Source organism: Leucopleurus acutus (assembly GCF_964270905.1).
Source record: "Leucopleurus acutus genome assembly, chromosome: 14".
Lineage (NCBI taxonomy): Eukaryota > Metazoa > Chordata > Mammalia > Artiodactyla > Delphinidae > Leucopleurus > Leucopleurus acutus.
In genome coordinates, this window is record NC_139156.1 from 15,874,797 (window position 1) to 15,894,100 (window position 19,304).

The 19,304-nt window shown below is 43.9% G+C and overlaps 1 protein-coding gene across 4 annotated transcripts in view; it reads left to right on the forward strand.

Annotated features, from left to right (window-relative positions):
• Nucleotides 1–15,326, forward strand: part of ABLIM1 (actin binding LIM protein 1) — a 312,495-nt gene extending 297,169 nt beyond the window's left edge. For 2 of the 4 annotated variants that reach the window (XM_082854666.1, XM_082854665.1), the window contains 9 exons: nt 873–920; nt 3,927–4,067; nt 6,723–6,814; nt 8,019–8,130; nt 9,872–9,936; nt 10,572–10,643; nt 12,242–12,316; nt 13,382–13,462; nt 14,575–15,326. In XM_082854666.1, coding sequence (XP_082710792.1) covers nt 873–920; nt 3,927–4,067; nt 6,723–6,814; nt 8,019–8,130; nt 9,872–9,936; nt 10,572–10,643; nt 12,242–12,316; nt 13,382–13,462; nt 14,575–14,688 — 800 coding nt within the window. In that variant the 3' untranslated portion in view covers nt 14,689–15,326. Of the gene's footprint in view, nt 1–872; nt 921–3,926; nt 4,068–6,722; nt 6,815–8,018; nt 8,131–9,871; nt 9,937–10,571; nt 10,644–11,397; nt 11,558–12,241; nt 12,317–13,381; nt 13,463–14,574 lie in introns of those variants that run through there. The other 2 variants (XM_082854663.1, XM_082854664.1) reach the window with 1 other exon arrangement.
• Nucleotides 15,327–19,304: the final 3,978 nt, after the last annotated feature.

Here is a 19,304-nt window from a genome sequence, read left to right on the forward strand (position 1 = left end):
TTCCAAACTTACCTAGAAGTTTGAACAGAGGAAAGTTCAATGGGCTTCATACCACTGAGATAGGACTGCCTTTAAAAAATACATATAAATGAAGTTTCATCGAACCTTGAAAATCAGTGTTGTATGTTTGCAACTTTTTTCATAAAGAATGCCCAACCAGGATCCAGTGCCCAAGATTCTGGGGAAACCTTTTGAAACCTACTGAATATTTGCAGTCAAAGTTTAATGGTTGCATAATCAAATGGGGTTCTATATAAATATATGAATAATATTTGGCATCTCCTTACTCTTCCTTTCTTTTGTAAAATTTGGCCTATACAAACTAGGATTTTGTCAAACATCCTGTCAATACATCAGACTAGCCTCGCACCTAAAAATTGTTTCTATGTTTTACAAAAATATCCTCTTAATTTTCACTACATCGCTTTCCACTGTTCCACTCATTAGTTGAAAAGTAAATTGAGCCACTGGTCTCTACTGGGAGCTCAATTTCGAGACAGTAGCAATTTGGGGATCTTCCCCAAACTGGTTATGTCTTCCTCACCATCACAGTATCTGCACTGCTTGCATTTCTTCCTGTTTTAACCCCACTTTTAGTGAAGTGTATATTTGAAATAAATGGCTCATGAGTGAATAACATCTCTCTATATCCTAAGATGTATTACAAAGGATTCCATGTCACATGTCTATAGTAATTCACTCATTCCTGTAATTTCTTCTTCCAGTAACCTCAATCTTTGTAATACAAAAGTTAACCTTCTGGGTTATTTTTGTTGGAGAATCTTCAGTTTGGTTTGCCTCTTGGTTGATCTGTTTTTCCCATCGGTGGATGCCTCCCCGTAATCACACACCTTTGCTTTTCATTTCTACAGATCAAGGGATCAACATTTACCGAAAACCACCCATCTACAAACAGCATGGTAAAACCCGCTTTCCTCCGCGTAGCTTTTAAATAGCAACGTCAGCTGAACTCTTCACTGTCCTCTGAAAGGCTTACCTGCTGCTGCTTTTGAGAATCAAACTGGGGCGTCCAGTGTATTATGCCTTTATGGTCTCCTATGATGCAAATATTGTGAAGTCGGTTTTCCTAGATGGAGAACACTTAGCTTGATTAGGAAACTCCTAGCTTATTTCTGAGCCCTCAAACCATTTATCATTACACTCATAGAGAAGGAAAGGTACGGTCACAAAGTAATTCACAAACTCCCTAACAAGACTTTTTTGGGGGGCCATCAAATAATTTAACCAACCTCTCTGATAATTTTGATGAGCTTGCAATTAGTTTAACTAATTAAAACTAGTGAGGGCTAGCTACCTAAAAATTAATTTGACCAAGGGAATTCCCTGGCGTTCCAGTGGTTAGGACTCTGTGCTTCCATTGCAGGGAGCACAGGTTCGATCTCTGGTCAGGGAACTAAGATACCGCAAGCTGTGTGGCCAAAAAAACATTAACTTGACCAAGCTTCCATCAGCCTGACTGTCCAGTTCCCCAGTTTCTGATGGAGCATGCAGATGTCTGCACCCTGTGGTAGAGGGGATGGGACTCATGCTGAGACAGAGGCCCTAGCCTTGATCCCAGCTCTTCACCTAAACGGTTCTGTGATATCAGAAACGTAACCTCTGTCCCTCAGTTTTCTCATCTGCAAAAACCAGTACATTAGGCCAGCTTGTCTCTGAAATTCCTGCAAGCTAAGAACCACTGATGTGGATTTATAATTGTGTTTTCCTTTTCTGGGAATATAGAATTTTTAAACCCAGGAAATCATATTACTCTTTGTAAATCACATTTCCCTCCAACATTATTAGGTCTCTATAGATTCAGCTGCTGTAAATCTTTGTGAATGGGTAGAAAGCCAAGACTGGTCTCCAGGTGATTTCAGAAAATTTTACACAAATTGTGCCTGGAAATTTGAAGGCTGCCTTTAGAATCCAGTTGACATTAATGAGTCCTAAAGGCTTAGGATGACATGAAAAGCAAATAGAGTTGAAAATGCAAAAAGGAAAAAAATTTCAGGCCAACATTCTTGGGGAAAAAGAATGTATGTATTGTAATGGTTCTAGAACTATGATTTTTTTTATCTGTGTTTTTTTTTTTTGAGTTTACACCATGTGCTTGCTTTTTTAAGTTTCTTAACCTTGTTTTTGTTTGCTTTTTTTATGGTTTAATGTCTTCTCACCCACTCATTAACATGTGAATGTTTACTGACTTCACCAATTCTAATGCGTAAGTACTGTTTGAAGTCTGGCTTTAAAAATATATATATTTTTTTAACTTAAGAATAAGATTCCCAGTTTGATTTATCAGTTTATAGAGACTTTTTTTAAAATACCAAAATCTCTAAGACCCTGTCTCACCAAATAAAAATAATCAAATACTTAAGATTTAAAAAGATAGGATAATGTTAGGCTATTTATTTGGAAGGGATTAGTTTGCTTCTTTTTGTGAAATTGACTTTACTCTTTACTTTCTTTCAGTCTCTTGTAATTAAGAGTAGCACAACCAGAGCGGTACATCCCAAAGGACATTCTGCAAAAGAGCAATTCTCTGTGATAGAAATAGATGTCATACCAAAAACTTGTGTCTATGCCCTGTGCATTTGGAAAATGCTAAACTTAAATAAAGTCACACTTCTTAGTCTTTAATATGCTAACACATATAGTCCTTCTTTAAGAAGAGGATATAGTGTGCAGTGTTTTCCAAGCTGATGTTATCTTTTATACTCATGAGGTTAGAAATTCAGAAAAACACTGTTCCATGCCTGGCTGAGAATTTACCCCTTATTATTATGTAGGGCGGCCTCAGTCAAGTTACTTAAGCAAATTGAGACCCAGAAAGTTACTTAAAAAATGTGGAATTGGAGATGAAAATTCAAAAAGTTACTTCCAGATTTAAAAATCTGTGAGCCCAGGGAGGGGGGCAAATTTTATTTATAGCATTATAAATATATTGTGGAATGTTTAGTAACATCCCAGGTCAGCTTGCAGAATTAGCCAGAATCAGGGACTGACCATTTAACCTGGTTTGTTTTGCTCCACTTCTGTGATTCCATTTGGGGCTCTAAGCCAATGACTCCACCTATCAGCACAGCCATTAAGAGCTCTGCGAACTCATGCTGCTCCTATTCTGGCTTTTGTGGTTTTAAAGCTGGGTGACTCATTTGTATATGCAGCCCCTTGAACAAAACAGCGAGTGGGTATGGCAAACCCAAGTCTCAAGGGTAAATTCCTGCAAGCTGACAGTGGATTCTCCTGCTGCCACTTCACCTAGGAATCAAGGACACATATACAATAGGCAAGGATTGAAATGAACCGGACCAATATTTTTGTGGCTGAGAAGCCACAAAAATTCAAAGCCAACCGACTCTCTTACGATTAACACCTACAGTCAAGTGACAGTGTCATGCTTTTCACTAACCTCTTTAATTTCAAATTAACTAGATTCAAATTTCTAATTGCTCTAGAATTGTCCAGTGGAACTTTCCGGGATGATGGAAATGTTCTATAACTATACTGTCCAATACAGTAGCCGCTAATCACGTGTAGGTATGGATCACATAAAATGTGGCTAGTGCCACTGAGGAACTGAATTTTAGTTTTATTAATCGTTTGTTTTATTTAATTGTGTTCATTTAAATGTAAATAGCCACGTGTGGCTCGAGCTAGTATTGGACAGCACAGCTCTGGAACAAGATTTTTCAGATGTAGAACAGATGTAGAATGAAGCTTTGCTTCTGGCAGAACGTAAGGAGGATGAGTCGAGTTGTCACTAGGAACTATTAGTGACGGGGTGATGGATAATGGTGATAAGCAGCTCTCTGGAGTTCACACTTTTTGCCAGAGCACGAGAAAACTATGGGACAGGATTGTATACTACCATGACCTACAGACCGCTAGCTAAGCTGCCCCTGATTCCCATCCAGATGCAGCTGCCTTGGCAGCCCAGAGCAAGTCTTCAGAAGACATCATCAAGTTTTCCAAGTTCCCAGCAGCCCAGGCTCCAGACCCCAGCGAGATACCAAAGATTGAGACGGACCACTGGCCTGGTCCCCCCTCACTTGCCGCCATAGGTATGCAACGGTAGCAGCTAAGCCAAATGGACAGATTGCTAGGAAATCTCAAGATGCAGTGCTTAAAAGTATGCAAGGAAATGTGTCCTAGTGTAAAGACTTTTTAAGAAAAGTATGACCAAGAGTTAGAACAGTGAAAAGAACTAAGGTAGTGTTAACGTGTGTGCAGAATGCTTCAAAAACCCAAACACCAGAGCCTTGTGCTAACCAAGCCCAGTGAGGTGCAGAACTGGTCTAAAACGGGTGTTTTGCGTGGACTCTCAGTTATTATTGTAAAGTCAGTACCTTTTTTTTTTTTTTTTCTTTTGTGGTACGCGGGCCTCTCACCGTTGCAGCCTCTCCCGTTGCGGAGCACAGGCTCCGGACGCGCAGGCCCAGCGGCCATGGCTCATGGGCCCAGCCGCTCCGCGGCACGTGGGATCCTCCCGGACCGGGGCACGAACCCATGTCCCCCGCATCGGCAGGCGGACTCCCAACCACTGCACCACCAGGGAAGCCCCAGTAACTCTTCTGAACATAGTTGAATCAAAGCCTCCTGCCAAGAACTTCGTTCTATATAGTTAGAGCATAGTGGGTGGATTTACTGAGTGTCCACAGAAGTGTGACTTCTTTGAATTAAGTTTGTTTTAGACGATTTCTGGGTTGTAATTACGATTCTCTTAACAACCAATCTTAACACTGAAGCTCTTTCATTTTTCTTGCCTGATCACGTTCTGCATTACTAAGAAGGGCTGTTACAGAGTAGCAGGTGTTCTGGAATATTACTCATGTAAAGTTACATGATTTCACATCTGTCATTTCCATGACTTCTGTGCTAAAATGTCACATTGGAGCTGTTTCATTCTTTGCTTTGAACCACACATTTATGCTTTAGAACTGTCTGTGTGTTTACTGCTTTGTCATTAGTGAAATCACTTGGCCCTAAAAAATGGTATTAGCAAACTCAGAAGGTAGTACTGAAAATTTAGTGAGTCAGCTTTACAAAGATATGACTATCTTATCACATTTCTGTTGACAACCTAAAAGGCCTTCAATTTTCCAAAATTCCCAAATTTTCTTCATCCTGCTATTTTTTGCCAAGTTATTTTTGGAATAACGTTTACAGGCAATAGAAGTGGATTTTAAAGCAATTGATATCTATAGAAATAGCTGAAGGAAAAATCTATTATACCTCCTGGGTTCCTTATTCACAAGTATTCTATACGTTATGTTGGCTTAAGATGTATCTAGTTCTTGAAAACTTATGTCTATTCATTTTTGTTCGTGTAGATTAAAGAGAGAAAATTCACGTTGATATTCATGATTTTAGAAACTAAGACTCAGTCGTCAGCTTTTTTCTTCTGCTGGTCCCCGTCCTTCAGGCAGTTCTTGGGGCCGCTGAGGTTCCTAGTTCAGTCGTGTTGCATAGCAGGGACATTAAACAGCTAAACTTTGGGGGAGAATTAACATTTTGTTGTTACCAACTGTCATCACTAAATAGTTTGGGGTTCCAAAATGAAGAAAGCTTCTGGTCCATTAATCCAACTGATCAAACCCTGAAGGTATTAGTTAGAGTTTATTTTGATTAGATTAGCAGGCTTTCCTATCTCTTCCCACAGCTAAATTAGTCCAAGCCACTTAGGAAAAGCGATAATTATCTTAATTTTCCAGCCATTCAGACAGATTCCTCCTTTCCCCTCCATCTCCCCTTTTCCAGGAAGCTTAAAAATTGTACGTGATCTGCTCTATTATACTGAAATAAGTAACTTTTTAGCTGCATTAACCCTTTTTATTGGCCCATTAGTATAAAACCCTTTTGTGACCATTTTCTGAAAGATTAAGAGCAAGGAAACATTAGAGACCCATCCCTTCAAAGAAAAATAAAGCATGCTTCTTTTTTCTTTTTTTTAAAAAATATTTATTTATTTGGTTGCACTGGGTCTTAGTTGCAGCAGGTGGGCTCTTTAGTTGTGGCTTGAGAGCTTCTTAGTTGTGGCTTGCTGCCTCCTTAGTTGTGACACATGGGCTCCTTCGTTGTGGCATGCAAACTCTTAGTTGTGGCATGTATGTGGGATCTAGTTCCCCGACCAGGGATCGAACCTGGGCCCCCTGCATTGGGAGCGTGGAGTCTTAACCACTGAAGCATGCTTCTTAATGAATTTATTGGAGGTAGAAGACAGGGTGATGGTATGGTGACAAACCTAAATATTCAGAAAAAGAAAACAAGATTTTTAAATTCATCACAAGAGACTGTTTTACCTATTTGATGATATCTAGATGAATCTGGCTTCCTCTCTATTTGAACAATGACCTCAGGGACATGAAAATAATAACCGTAGATGCCCCTCCCACCTACTATGGAAGCTCTGACCAGTGGCCAGTGGGATGACTTAGACCCAATCATAATGGCAAACCGAGTTCTAATTGAGCAGATCAGATTGTTGGGAGGCATGCCTTACTGAATCACATTTTTGGACTGGCTTGTCGAACGGGGCCCCGTTGTCTCAAGAAACCAGCTGAACTGGCGGCAGGCTCTTTTTTCCCATGTGTTGTTCACGAATGTTGAAGACCACTGCTGACTTTGCCCGCCTGACACGTTGAGCACAGGTGGACTAGTCCCTTGAGCTCCCCTTGCTGTGGGGCTAACGTGAGAGGTTGTCTTTGCTGTGGACTTAGGAGCTGACGTGAGACGCAGATCTAGTGGCAGAGAGGAAGACGACGAGGAACTGCTGAGACGCCGGCAGCTACAAGAGGAGCAATTAATGAAGGTTTGTCCTTAAACTACTTTGCTGCAGCCGTCACTTCGGTTCTGTCTTCTGTCGATCCATGTTACTGAATGATTGCTATGGGCGAGCCACCAAGATTAGCAGGGGGTACTCCCAGCCCTCAGGGGCTTACGGTCCAGTAGGAGAGACAAGATGGGCATCTAGTGACTGTAATAAGGCAGATACTTAGCGGGTTCTGGAAGAGGTGACCTGGAGGTCAGAGAGACACGGAATGTTTGGGCCTTTTCGAGGAGAGCGAGACTCTGTGTGGGGTGTGTGGGTGTGCGGTGCATGTGTTGAAAGGATGCTGAAAGGCCAGGTAAAGCCAGAGTGCACTCCGAGGTGGTACAACACCTTCCTTCCCTCACGCAGGCTCTGCTGAAGGGATTCCCTTGGGAAAGAGCCTTTCTCCAAGTCTTTCCTCAGGACTCATAGGACCTTGTGTGTGTATATCTGGGCCAAGAGAGAGGGGATAAAATGGACTGTCACTAAGACACCCTCATTATACACTCTGTCTCTAGCTAGGCCCACAGCATCCCAGAAGGCCTGGGGTTGAGGGAGCCTAGAAATGATCAACTCCTACCAATAAGGGTCATTTTCCAAAGATACTTCATCATATGGGGAATGCACGTGATACTAGTTATATAAGGATACAAAGTTACATTTATTATGTGTTCCCAGTTTTGTATATTATGTGCGTAGAAAACTACTGGATAGATGCAGATCAGCATGTAAATGGTGGTTGTCTCTGAGTGGTGGATTATGGGTTCTTCTTTCCTTCTGGGTTTTCTAGAATCTGTACAATGAGCATGCATTATTTTTTCCCCTGTTTTTAAACAAATCAGTGTCATTTATCTTTAAAGGCTACTGTCCCCAGTCTTCCCTTCCCACATCAAAAATCTGTACATACTCACACATTGCCCTCCTGAGTCTACCTGCTGGCGCTTTGCGGGGAGGGCAAAGGAGGGAGAACACTCTTCTGATGTGGAGCCTGGTTTAGGGCAACAGAGCCTTGACATTGAAGGGACTATGGTGGGTTCAAGGTCCAAGACCTGGCTGACGTTTTGGGGAGCCACCAGGCTCTGGGACAATATGCCTCAGTCCTCTCCAGAGTCAGGAACTTCTTGCAGGATCTCCTAAAAAGAAACTGCAGTTCCCTAAAAGTAATTGCAAGCTTCGCTTTCATTTTTCTTTTCTCTGTGAATAGCTCAACTCGGGCCTGGGCCAGTTGATACTGAAAGAAGAGATGGAGAAGGAGAGGGAGAGCCGGGAGAGGTCCTCCCTGGCCACCGGGCGCTATGATTCTTCCATCAACTCAGGTGAGCAGCAGACCCACCGCCTTCCCTGAGCCAGGAGCTGGCCACCTGCCTGCAAGGAGCCTATTTTGACGGTTCCAGGAGAGGCAGGGTGGTTTCTGGTGGAATCTACAGAGTGTTCTATAGGAAAGGAAGTGTAAGAATCCTATGTCATGTCAACTTAGCTTAAGAGCCTGCCATGGCTCTTCCTTAAATGTGTGTTTCCTTCCTGTTGGAAACAGGGGGAGCCCTTGGAGGATCTCAGGAACCAAGAGGGGTCCGTTCCCTTGTGCTGGGTCTACCTTCTAGAACATACATCTCAGAGGGAAGCGGCAAAAAGAAACTCCTCATAGAGAACAGAATGCTTTTTAGAACTTTGTTCTTTTTTTTGATTTGGTTGCCCTGTGGGCCATTAGTTCCCTAACCAGGGACTGAACGCGTGCCCCCTGCGGTGGAAGCAGAGTCTTAACCACTGGACCGCCAGGGAAGTCCAAGAACAGAACGCTTTTTAACTGTAGAGAGCGTGAACAATTTTTTCAAAGTATTATGACTTTAGTATATTCAGTATAAGAGCTGAGGGCTACTAACAGTGCTGTTGTTGATACTTTTGAAAGAGATTACTTATATACTGGGCTGAATAGTCTTTCGGTATATTTTCCCCTGCTTATATTTGTCATAAGCCTGTTCTCTTTTAACCCACGAGATATGTTCTCACATGTTGTGAACTAGTGCATAATTTTCTCTCCTGAGGATTCCTTTAAACATGTGTTTAGTGCTTCCTATGCAAACACTTCTGCTAAACATTATTTCATTTAATCTTCACAACATACCAATGAAGTAGATGGTATTATGAGTATGATCATCTTCCCCATTTTGTAGATCAGGAGACAAGTAAAGGGAAGTTTAAGTAATTTACCCGATGTCACATTGCTGATAACTACCAAAACTAAGGTTTAGGAGTCTAAGTATTATAACCCCAGAGCTTACACCCTTAACCGGAATGCCCTGCTACTTCTCATAGATGTGTCACTGGCATTAATCTTGGATTAGGTAGTTTAGTAATCTTTAGAGTTCCTTCCAATTCTGCAACTCTGTTGTATAAAAATGAATAGCACTGTATCTACATGGGTCAAGAAATGAAGACTTAACAAGATGGAATACGATGCCCGAAGATGCAGAGGTGTTAAGTTGCAGAGCCAAAACTCAAGCCAGGTCTACTCCCTCCAAAGCCAGCAGTTTATGAGGTGTCCACGCTGTTGATCAATGGGATACCCTATCCCAAGCCTCCCAGGAGTCCAACTGTGGTTGACCAGTAGATCTTGGTAACGTAAGTGTAGGCCTCCAGATCAGTTATTGCTGCCATAGCAACTGGGGCTTGGGCCTGTGTATCCCAATAGCCCTGGGTTTAGGTCATTGCTTAGATCTTTACGAGCTGAGCAACCGTGGGCAAGATACTTACGTTTCTATTAGCCCCTATTTCTTCTCCTGTAAAATGGAAATACTACCATCATTATTAGGATTGTGTTGAGGATTCAGAGATGCCAAGCACTTCTTCCTCCCCCATCCCGCCTCGAAAATTTCACTGCCCACCCATTCCCTGCATCACCCCAACATGGTGGCATTTTATGAACATTTGAGCCCAATATTTGGATTGTTTTTTTCTAAATCCTCTATTCTGTAGGATAGAAGATACACTGCCGACTTCATGAAAGAATTGGACTTCGGGTTCCTAACAATTACTTTTTTTTATCTTTCTCTTATTCAGCTTCACATGCTCTGTCATCGAAAACCTCATCTCTCCCAGGCTATGGGAAAAACGGGCTTCACCGGGTGAGATTTCTCAATTACTCGTTTCTGAGTCTCTTCCCTCTTGAGTCCTGGTGGAAGTGCTGATGTATTGTCTGAATACATCTGACAATATGATCTCAGTGTTGGATATAATGAAAATTGTAATCACCCTGCTCTCCTGGTACATCACTTTGAGTTACAGGCAAAATAAGATGTTTCTATTGAGAGAAAGAGAAATTGACTTTAGATAAAAGAATAGCCTGTATAAGCGTATGGGAAGACTAAATTGTGTGCCCAATATTTCTACAATCAAGCAAAAAGTAATTACCGGAGCCATTATCTCTGCTGTAAAAAGATACAGGAAAGTTTGTTACAACCTCCCTCCCCACAAAGCATAGAACAAGTGTAACTGTGTAGCTGTGATGTGGAAAAATGTGTTTTTATTTATCAGCAAGAGATACTTGCTTGCCAAGGACCTGCTGAGCAGTAGCATAGGATATACCACAAAACACAGGTATTTCATAGAAGAAGAACTACGTAGGAAAAATAATAGGGGTCCAGGAATTCGGCTTGGGAGGAATTCTTAGGATTTTGTAAATCCTATCTTCCTTTTCGCCTGACTCCAGAACGAGTACCGTGGAGCAGATTTGCTAATGGTATGTTTTTCTTCATTTCAGCCTGTTTCTACAGACTTTGCTCAGTACAGCAGCTATGGGGATGTCAGCGGGGGAGTGCGAGGTGAGGCCCCTGTGGCCGGGTGTTGGCTGACCAAGGGGAAGAAGGGGCTGTGCTGTCACAGGCATGTTAGCTGGGCTCAGGCTGTGTCACATCCTACGGTCAGATCACATCTGTCCTCTGAGCCATCAGGGCATGTATTGAAATCCCAGAGGATCTCTCCTGATGTGAGACCACAAGAAGCGAGTTTGTAGGAGGGAATTCATTGCTCCTGCTATGTGCCGAGCACTAATTAGATCCCTGGAAGTACCGTGATAAGCAAGACAGGGGCCTACCTTCAAAATGCATGTGGCTACAGATGAACTGGTGTGCAAGGCAGAAACAGAGACACAGATGTAGAGAACAAATGTATGGACACCAAGGGGGGAAAGCGGGGGGCAGGGCTGGGATGAACTGGGAGATTGGGATTGACATATATACACTAATATGTATAAAATAGATAACTAATAAAAAATGCATGTGACAGAGACAGAGAGAGAGAAACTCTGTGAGATAAATGCTGTGATCGGAGATGCAGAGAGAGGGGAGAAACACCTTCAGGGTGTCAGCTTCCACGAGAAAGGGTGTTTAAACTGATAACTAAAACCAGAGCGGGCATCTTCCAGCTTCAGGGAGCAGCCAGGCAGTGTGCGCAGAGACCCGGAGCCGGGAGAGCGTGGCTTGTTGGGGGACGTTTGGAGAATTGCAATAGGTTATAATCTCTGTTGATGTTTCCCTGTTTTAATATGGGCTTGCCCTTCTGAGATTTTCTTTTTCTTTCCTTTCCAGACTACCAGGTATGGAACACTGCCTTTCCCAAGTTGGCCACACCAGCAAAACAGCCTTTTCACAATCCAGACATGTTCTGCTGCTCCAGGGAAGGGTTTCTGTTGAGAAGACCCTGACTTTAGTTGATCCGTCTAATCGTTAGTCCACAGATGTGAGGAGCCATGAGCAGCAGGCATGCCTGGTGCCCGGGTCAAGCTGGTCCTGCAGGCCGGCATGAGCCACTCCAGGTGTCCGAGGACCCTCTTGCTCTGCCTTTGGAGAGTCCTCTCTGGGGTGGAAGTGGACCTGCATCAAGGGTCCACGCACATACAGTTGCTTTTCCTTTTAGTTATAACCACTCACTCCTTGAGGCCCTCCCCTCCTCTGTGTGGTCACAGATGAAAAGAAACCCCTGTCTTGGCCAATAGGAAAGAGCTGCTGTGGTACCATTCCTTTTTTCCTAGAACCTAAACCTTGTAAAATGATAATAGAGAATGAGAAAAGGGGAAAAATGCAAAGAAAGCTAAGATTAGAATTAAAAAAAAAAAAAAAAACCAAGCATAGACCTGGCGATTCTTTGACGTACCATATACTTTAACACGTGCAGCCTACATTCAGGGATTAGTCAATAGTTATTAAGCCAAAATCTTTCATCAGCTGGAGTATAAAAGCAGCATTCCCACTATCCCTGCTTTTATTTAACAAGGAACTCATTTTGAAAAATCCATGGTAATTAAGGTGACACATCTCTAAAATGGCCGTGAAGATTTGAGACCCAAACAGGGAGGTCTAGGAGCCCACAGAGCTCTCCCTCAGCTCCCCATGCTGCCATGGGCCACTCCTGAAACCTGCATTTCTGCTGCAGACCCTCCCAGATGGCCACATGCCTGGAATGAGGATGGACCGGGGTGTCTCCATGCCTAACATGTTGGAACCAAAGGCAAGTGTGGCTCTTTTTCTCTTTCCTCTCACATGGGATGAAACTGGGACACAACCCTGAAAAGATTCAATTTTCTATCTTTTTCACCATTTTCAGGGTTGAGACCCACTTGGCTCCAGGCCAGTGCATTAGGCAGGGTGTGTCATAAAGCATCTTTCCGCTCTGTGGGTTTTGTCACACCGAGTCAGCAGGTTTAAGCCCTCGCTGGGTCTGGTGCTGTGTGTTCCCAGTGACGTACCAGCACTTCTCTCCTGTGACCTCGGTGTGTACTTGGCCCCTGCCATGAGCATGGCAAAGCCTGCTGCACGTGGAGCAGCTGCAGCGCCCTCCGGATAGGGTGACCAACACATCCTAGCTTACCCAAGACCTTCCCGGTTTTAGCACCGGAAGTCTTGCATCCTGGGATCCTCCTTAGTCCCAAGCAAACTGGGATGATGGGTTGCCCCAGCTGCAGAACATCCTGTGACTCCAAAGGTGTCCAAGAGCTGTGCTCCTTGGTGACTATAACTGGGGCTTATTTCAATACGTCATCTACCAAAACACTGCTTCTGGGACTGCATGGCTCCCGGGATTCGTGAGCTGGACACGGAACGAGATTGTGTAACCCTACAAATGTGTACTGCCTTGTAAAACATAAACCTATAATTTCAATTCTCTTCCAATTTTTACCTTCATCCCCAATACATAGTAAGTTGTATTCTTTTACTCAGCAGCGCCCTCCAGAGGCACAGTGCCACATGAGACACTTGTGGGTATTGGGAATGTATAGGAACCTGCCCCTGTCTGCTGGAGACTTGAGTGAGGAACACCCATCACTCTAATACTCTAACCATAGTGTCTTAGAAGCTCTAGCTTGGAAGTCTTAGATTTTAGGTAGCTTCTGCTTGTTGATAAAATGGACAGCGGTGGGAATATTTCCCTGGCAGTCCAGTGGTTAGGGCTCCGCACTTCCACTGCAGGGGGCACGGGTTTGATCCCTAGTTGATCTAAGATGCCACATGGCCAAAAAAAATAAAAATAAAAAAATGGACAGCAGTATTCTAGGTGTTTTTCTTTGCTTCTCAGATATTTCCATATGAAATGCTGATGGTGACCAACAGAGGGCGCAGCAAAATCCTAAGAGATGTGGACAGAACCAGGCTAGAGGTAAAAAAAACAACAAACAAACAAAAAAACTTGTCCCAACTGCATATTCCTGTGCATTTTCCACAACTTCCCCCTAAGAAATGTTCCAGTTAAGGCAAAAAAATAAAAAGGATCAACCTAGGTTAAACTAAGCTAACTTGGAGGAAAACCCAAATTTGTATTTAAGAGATGAGCATAAAAATGTATGGTAAAGTTCAGAAGAACAACCCAGGAGATGCAGTATGATTTTAGCCATTTTCTCTGGAGATGTGATGTTGCCCTAATTTATGGCTGGGGATGTAGAATGGAGTCTCCGTCACTCTTCAGATACCCCCAAATCCTCATCTTTCTCTGAGCCCGGGTTGAGTTTGTTGAGATTGGGGAGGGAGTGTTCACTAAAGAGGTGTGTACTGGGCAAGTTTCTCCCTGGGCTGTTTCCACATTCCTTGTCGAAGGGTTAGCTGGGTACGCATACCCAAGGCCTCCTTAGATGTGGAAGACTGATCTTTGTACTTTTCCATCTGAATGGTTTTAATTAAGAAAAACTCTGGCTGCTAATCTCATAAAGAATCATTAATTTTCTCTGACAAAAAGCAGTACATCTGTATGTGAGGTCGGGCTGGCACAGAGAATAAAGGCTCCACTATCCTAAGAGAACCTTACTAGGCGGACAAGAGATTGAAGTTCTTGGTCTCCTCAGTAGACCAAACATCCCACTGCTGAGCCAGGAAAAAGCCCCGGGACTGCCAAAGGACCACTCTGGAAGCCTCTCTCTGGCTTCCTTATTGCTCTGGTCCATTTTCCCTGCATCTCCTCAGCGTCCCAAGGACCTGAAGTGGAGTCACCTCCAGCATAATGACTTATCTTACCGTGCCCCATCGACATTCAGTGTTATCAACAATCATCATTAATACTCCACCAGCTCTTTTCTTTGGTAGGAAGGGTGCCTCACCTGGCCTGGCCAGGTAAGGAACCACTGGGTCCAGTGCCTGCTAAGAAGCCTCAGAGATAAACTCCTCTTCCATCATTCTGCCTTTTGCTCTTCAAAACAATTACTTATAAACTGGAGAGCAACTCTCAAGGTCATCCGTGTGGCCATCAGGACTGACCACTGTTCTCTTCTCCCATCACAGCGCCACTTAGCCCCAGAAGTGTTTCGGGAAATCTTTGGAATGTCCATCCAGGATTTTGACAAGTTACCTCTTTGGAGACGCAACGACATGAAGAAAAAAGCAAAACTCTTCTGAGTACCACACATAGACAGCAATTAGAAAAAGGACTGACCATGGCGGTGACACATAGGATGTTGTAGTGAGGCCCAAACTTGATTGGAGACTTTGCAAACTACTGTCCCTCAGCAACAAAAGGGAAAATCTGATTAAAACACCCATGAGCCAAATGATGGGCCAGCCCGTGGCAACATTCGCCCAGAAGCAGTGGGGTAGAAATGTCTGTGTTCCCACCCTCGACAGTAGTGTTCACGTGTGACCTTTTTCATCACCTTATGTGCACAGCAGGAGCTACTTTTGTTTTCTTTCAACTGTTATTCAATAATAGTGTGACTGTATGGGTAAGAGCCAGCAAGTGCCCTTAGGATGCCGCATGGACAAAAGCAGTTGTAATAATTCCAAAGTACGAGTATATTTATTATGTAGCGCCGCGGCTGAGAAGGAAGAGCCCGAGGGATAGATCCACGTGGCAGCAGCCTTTGCCCTCCCTTTCCTCACTGGCCTCCTGCAGCCCTGCCTGGGCTTCAACAGGAGGGAAAGCAGAATCGGGGCCCCCGGCAGCTCTGTTTCAATAGCCACCAAAGTCATTTTTAACATGCTCCTTGTCCCCTACTGTTTGCTAGGACCTGATTGGCAAATTACTTAGCCTATTATTTTTTTTTATTTTATTTTTTTTGCGGTACGCGGGCCTCTCACTGTTGCGGCCTCTCCCGTTGCGGAGCACAGGCTCCGGACGCGCAGGCTCAGCGGCCATGGCTCACGGGCCCAGCCGCTCCGCGGCATGTGGGATCCTCCCGGACCGGGGCACGAACCCGTGTCCCCTGCATCGGCAGGCGGACTCTCAACCACTGCGCCACCAGGGAAGCCCACTTAGCCTGTTATTAAAAAGAAAAAAGAATTAAGAGAAAGAGAGGAAAAAGGAGTGAATGAAAATTCTCCTTAAACCCTTTTCTACTTCAGAAAGCGTGCTCCTCTGCACCAAGGACAGGAGATGTCTCAGCCCCGCAGCCCTCCACTCTTACAAAGAAAGGAAAGGGGGATTGTCTCCAGATTGGCCCAGTTGTATGCTGTTAGGTGAGTTTTGTCCAAAGGCCACAGCAGTCTTGATCAAAAACAAAAGTTCTGTCTCCTCTCAATGCAAGTTCTCCCAGCCAGCAAACTCTGCTCTCTATCTGGCATTCTCTAAACCACATCAAGCCCTGGCTGATTTTGGTTTTTTTAAGGTCTTTTCAGTAGTAGGCTAAGGAAAGGCATGTTTTTCTCTTTGAAATCTCTGCAACTCCAAGGTAGATTGCCTCAGAATGATTTAATTTGGTCTTTTGAGCTTGCTTTCTTGCCTAGCTCTGTGGACTTCCTGGTTTGCATGTGTGTGTTTATGTGTTTTCACTCACCCAGGGCAGTTTGGTGAGTCTGCATGTGCTTTTAAATTTCATTCCTGCTCGAATGTTTGTCCCACTGTGCTGCAGCTCCTCAGGGACATTTGCACAGGTGCACATGACTCAAAGGTCAAGAGTGAGGCTAACTGCATCCCTGCCACCAGGTCCCCTGTGGAAGGGTGTTGGTGGTTAGAAGCCAGCATATTCCATGACAGATGTAGCTCAAGTCAGCATCAGACCGAAGACCGCAGACCTAGGATCAGACTGTGTGTAGACAGCAGAACATCTCACCGGAGTCCTCAAACTCAGTAACACAAGATTCACATTGGAGCCGAAGATTACCCCAAAACTTGCATTTAAGACCCCACCATGGTTCCTGAAAGCCTCTGGCTGAGACTCAGACAGGACGTGACTCACATGTAGGAGGTTGTCACATCTATTCTCATGCTTTGGGGCTCTGTTTAAGAATTTAAACTCTATGTTAAAGCCAAAGAAGAAAACATCTGAATTCACCTGCATATGCCACTAATAATAAAAGCTCAGAAATTCTTCCTGCTGGCACCGAGTATTAGAATGAGTTAGTAGCTGACACCAGTGGTAAAAAGCAAGTAGAATATTCTTTCTGATCTTGTACTGCAGACCTAACATGTGACACGCTCTAGCAACCGGGTGCTGTAGTGAATACTGCAATTGCTTTATAGTATGCTGTGTGCTTCCCAAGGGAATCTAAACCTGCCTGACCTTTGCTAGACATTGAATGTTTGAGGACTCTTCTCACAAATACGTGTGTGTGTGTGTGTGTGTGTGTGTGTGTTGGACCTACTAACATATTTAGCAAATGGCTCTGATGAGGTAGATGTGAGGAGACCAGCTCCTCCCTGGACTGAAGGCAGACTGCAGCCCACAGTTTCGCCCCTTCATCTATCCGTTGCCTCTTGCTTCATTCAGTACATCCGCTGTCCCATCTTCTGTGACCTCTCCTGCATGGGTAGCCTGGGCACAACGCCTGTGTGTCCTAATCCTTGCTTCGCTCTGGCAAAGTGTGAGGGGTGAGGACCGTGGTGTAGTCCCAGTGTTCCCCTGCCACGACCAACAACAAGGATGGCCAAACGTATCCGAGGTTTCGGCTGGAGGAGAGGTTTTTTTCATTGGCTAATGAGTTATAATCCACGTACTTGCAGATTAAATGTCAGTGTAAGAAAAATGGCGATGATGGTTAAAGAAATGAGCCCTAAATTTGCCGCCACTAATGAAACTCTACTTTTCTTGTAACTTTTGAATTCAGTTTTGCATCCATCTTGGCGGGGTGGGGGGTGGGAAATAGCTTCTTTCCACATCAAGTGTATGAGCTAATTTAAACTACACCGTGCAAAAATGCCTTGCCAGAACATGCCAGTAGCCTCCTGGCTGCAAGCAGAGCAGTGCTGTGCTCTAGGGAAGGGGGCACTGGGAATGCAGAGTGGGCTTCCCAACCCCACTCCCCAGCAGAAGGCTCCAGCCACGGGCACGGGTCACAGGGCAACCTGATTCTTCCAACTGCCAAATTGAATCAGTGGGGCTACAGCGCCCTATGTGTTTCGTTGAACTGGACTCAGCATGCGTGTCCCGAACATGTCCAGGTCACTGCACAGGAAATCAGTGTTCTCTGCTTGAACCCTGCCCCGCATAAAAAAATTCCAGTGGTTAACACAGTCAAATTAAGGAGGATTGCTTACTCTAGGAAAGGAAGGATACACATGGTAAGCTTCCTCAGTGCATACATAAAGGGCTACATTTTTGATCACTGGGCTTACTAGTGATTCTTGAAGCATAGGCTGATTGCATGAAGAGGCCTCTATGATGACCTGGAAGTCAGTGCTTCCTTTAAAGTTGCTTCCAAAACAGCCAGGATACCATTTAGTCTTCTGGTGTGATTTATGTTGAGATATAAAGAGCGTTGGGAAACCTGTCCAGCTCGCTAGGTATCTACATTTTGGTTTGGGTTCATTATGAAATGTTCTTACTGTGACTCCTTCAATAACAAAAGATAAACTGCCTGGTCCCTGAAACCTTGAACAGAAAAGCTAGAGACACTGGGGAATAAGGTGCAAAGGAAAAAAAAGTAGTTTCTATCTGTCATGTCCTCTAGTCTCCCCAGTTCTCCCCAACTTCCCATTCTGTTGTTTCCAAGCTGAGTTTCCTCTTCCGAGGTGAGGCTGGAACAATGCTCTTTTCAACTCCTATCCCCTCCATCTGGTGATGTCAATCAACTCCACTTGGAAAAGTCTTGCTAGAAATGTTCCTAAAACTTCCCTCTAATTTCTTTACACTTTAAAGCAAACACCTTTTTCTAAAGAATTGCTTCTTAGATGATTATACAATATATATATCTATGCTTTTGCAAGTTTAAAAATTCAAATGAACCACTTTTGACTAGGTGGGTCTTTCTAAAAAAACTCTCTAAAGCAAACTTGATGTTAGCGTTCTCTTGCATGTTGAAGGGGCAGGGGACCCTCCAGGCTGTGGGCTCCCAGAGCCCTCTTTCTGACTGTCAGGAAAGATGGTGGAAGGAAGATGAACTCTGTGCCATCAGCCCTTCTGCATCCTCTGCAGCAGGCTCAGTTTTTACAAATCACCTCATCTGTATTTCCGGTCACTGTTTAATCTACTTCCGAGGCCAGCCTTGATTTTATCTGGCTTGTCAAATCATTTTCCTTTTTATAAACCAAGTGTTTGTCAGGATGCCCTAAAACTCACTCATTAGCACTCCCTTTCGAAGAACGTTCTATCCAGAAAAAGAGATCATTTCAGGCTTGAGGTTCATAATGACACCTTATAGTGGCGATGTGTGTTAAGGGAACTACCCAATTATGTTGTAATGAAAGAAGGAGAAACTTTGACTTCGGCATTTAAAAAAATCACTGTCTTTCTATTTGCTGTCTAGGGAGTAGTGGGGAGATGGTGACTGACACGCTTTGCATATGGATCTTTGTATTTCTCATTTGGGGCAAGTTTCATTTCTGACAAACTCAAAAGGAAAGGGGGAGGTGGTCAGTTTAAGCTGAAAAACTTTCTAAACAATATATGTGTACACAGCAAAATTAAACCCAATCTTTTCTGATGCTTAGTGTAATTGAGTGGCGATTGTTATCATTAAATAAAATTCTTCCCAAAAGAGTATCTCCCAAGAGTGACGATGCCATGAGTCGCTTTCTGAGCCCGTTTGCCAAAGGTAGAGGAAAAGACTGCATCCACTAACATTCAGAAAGGCAATGAGCC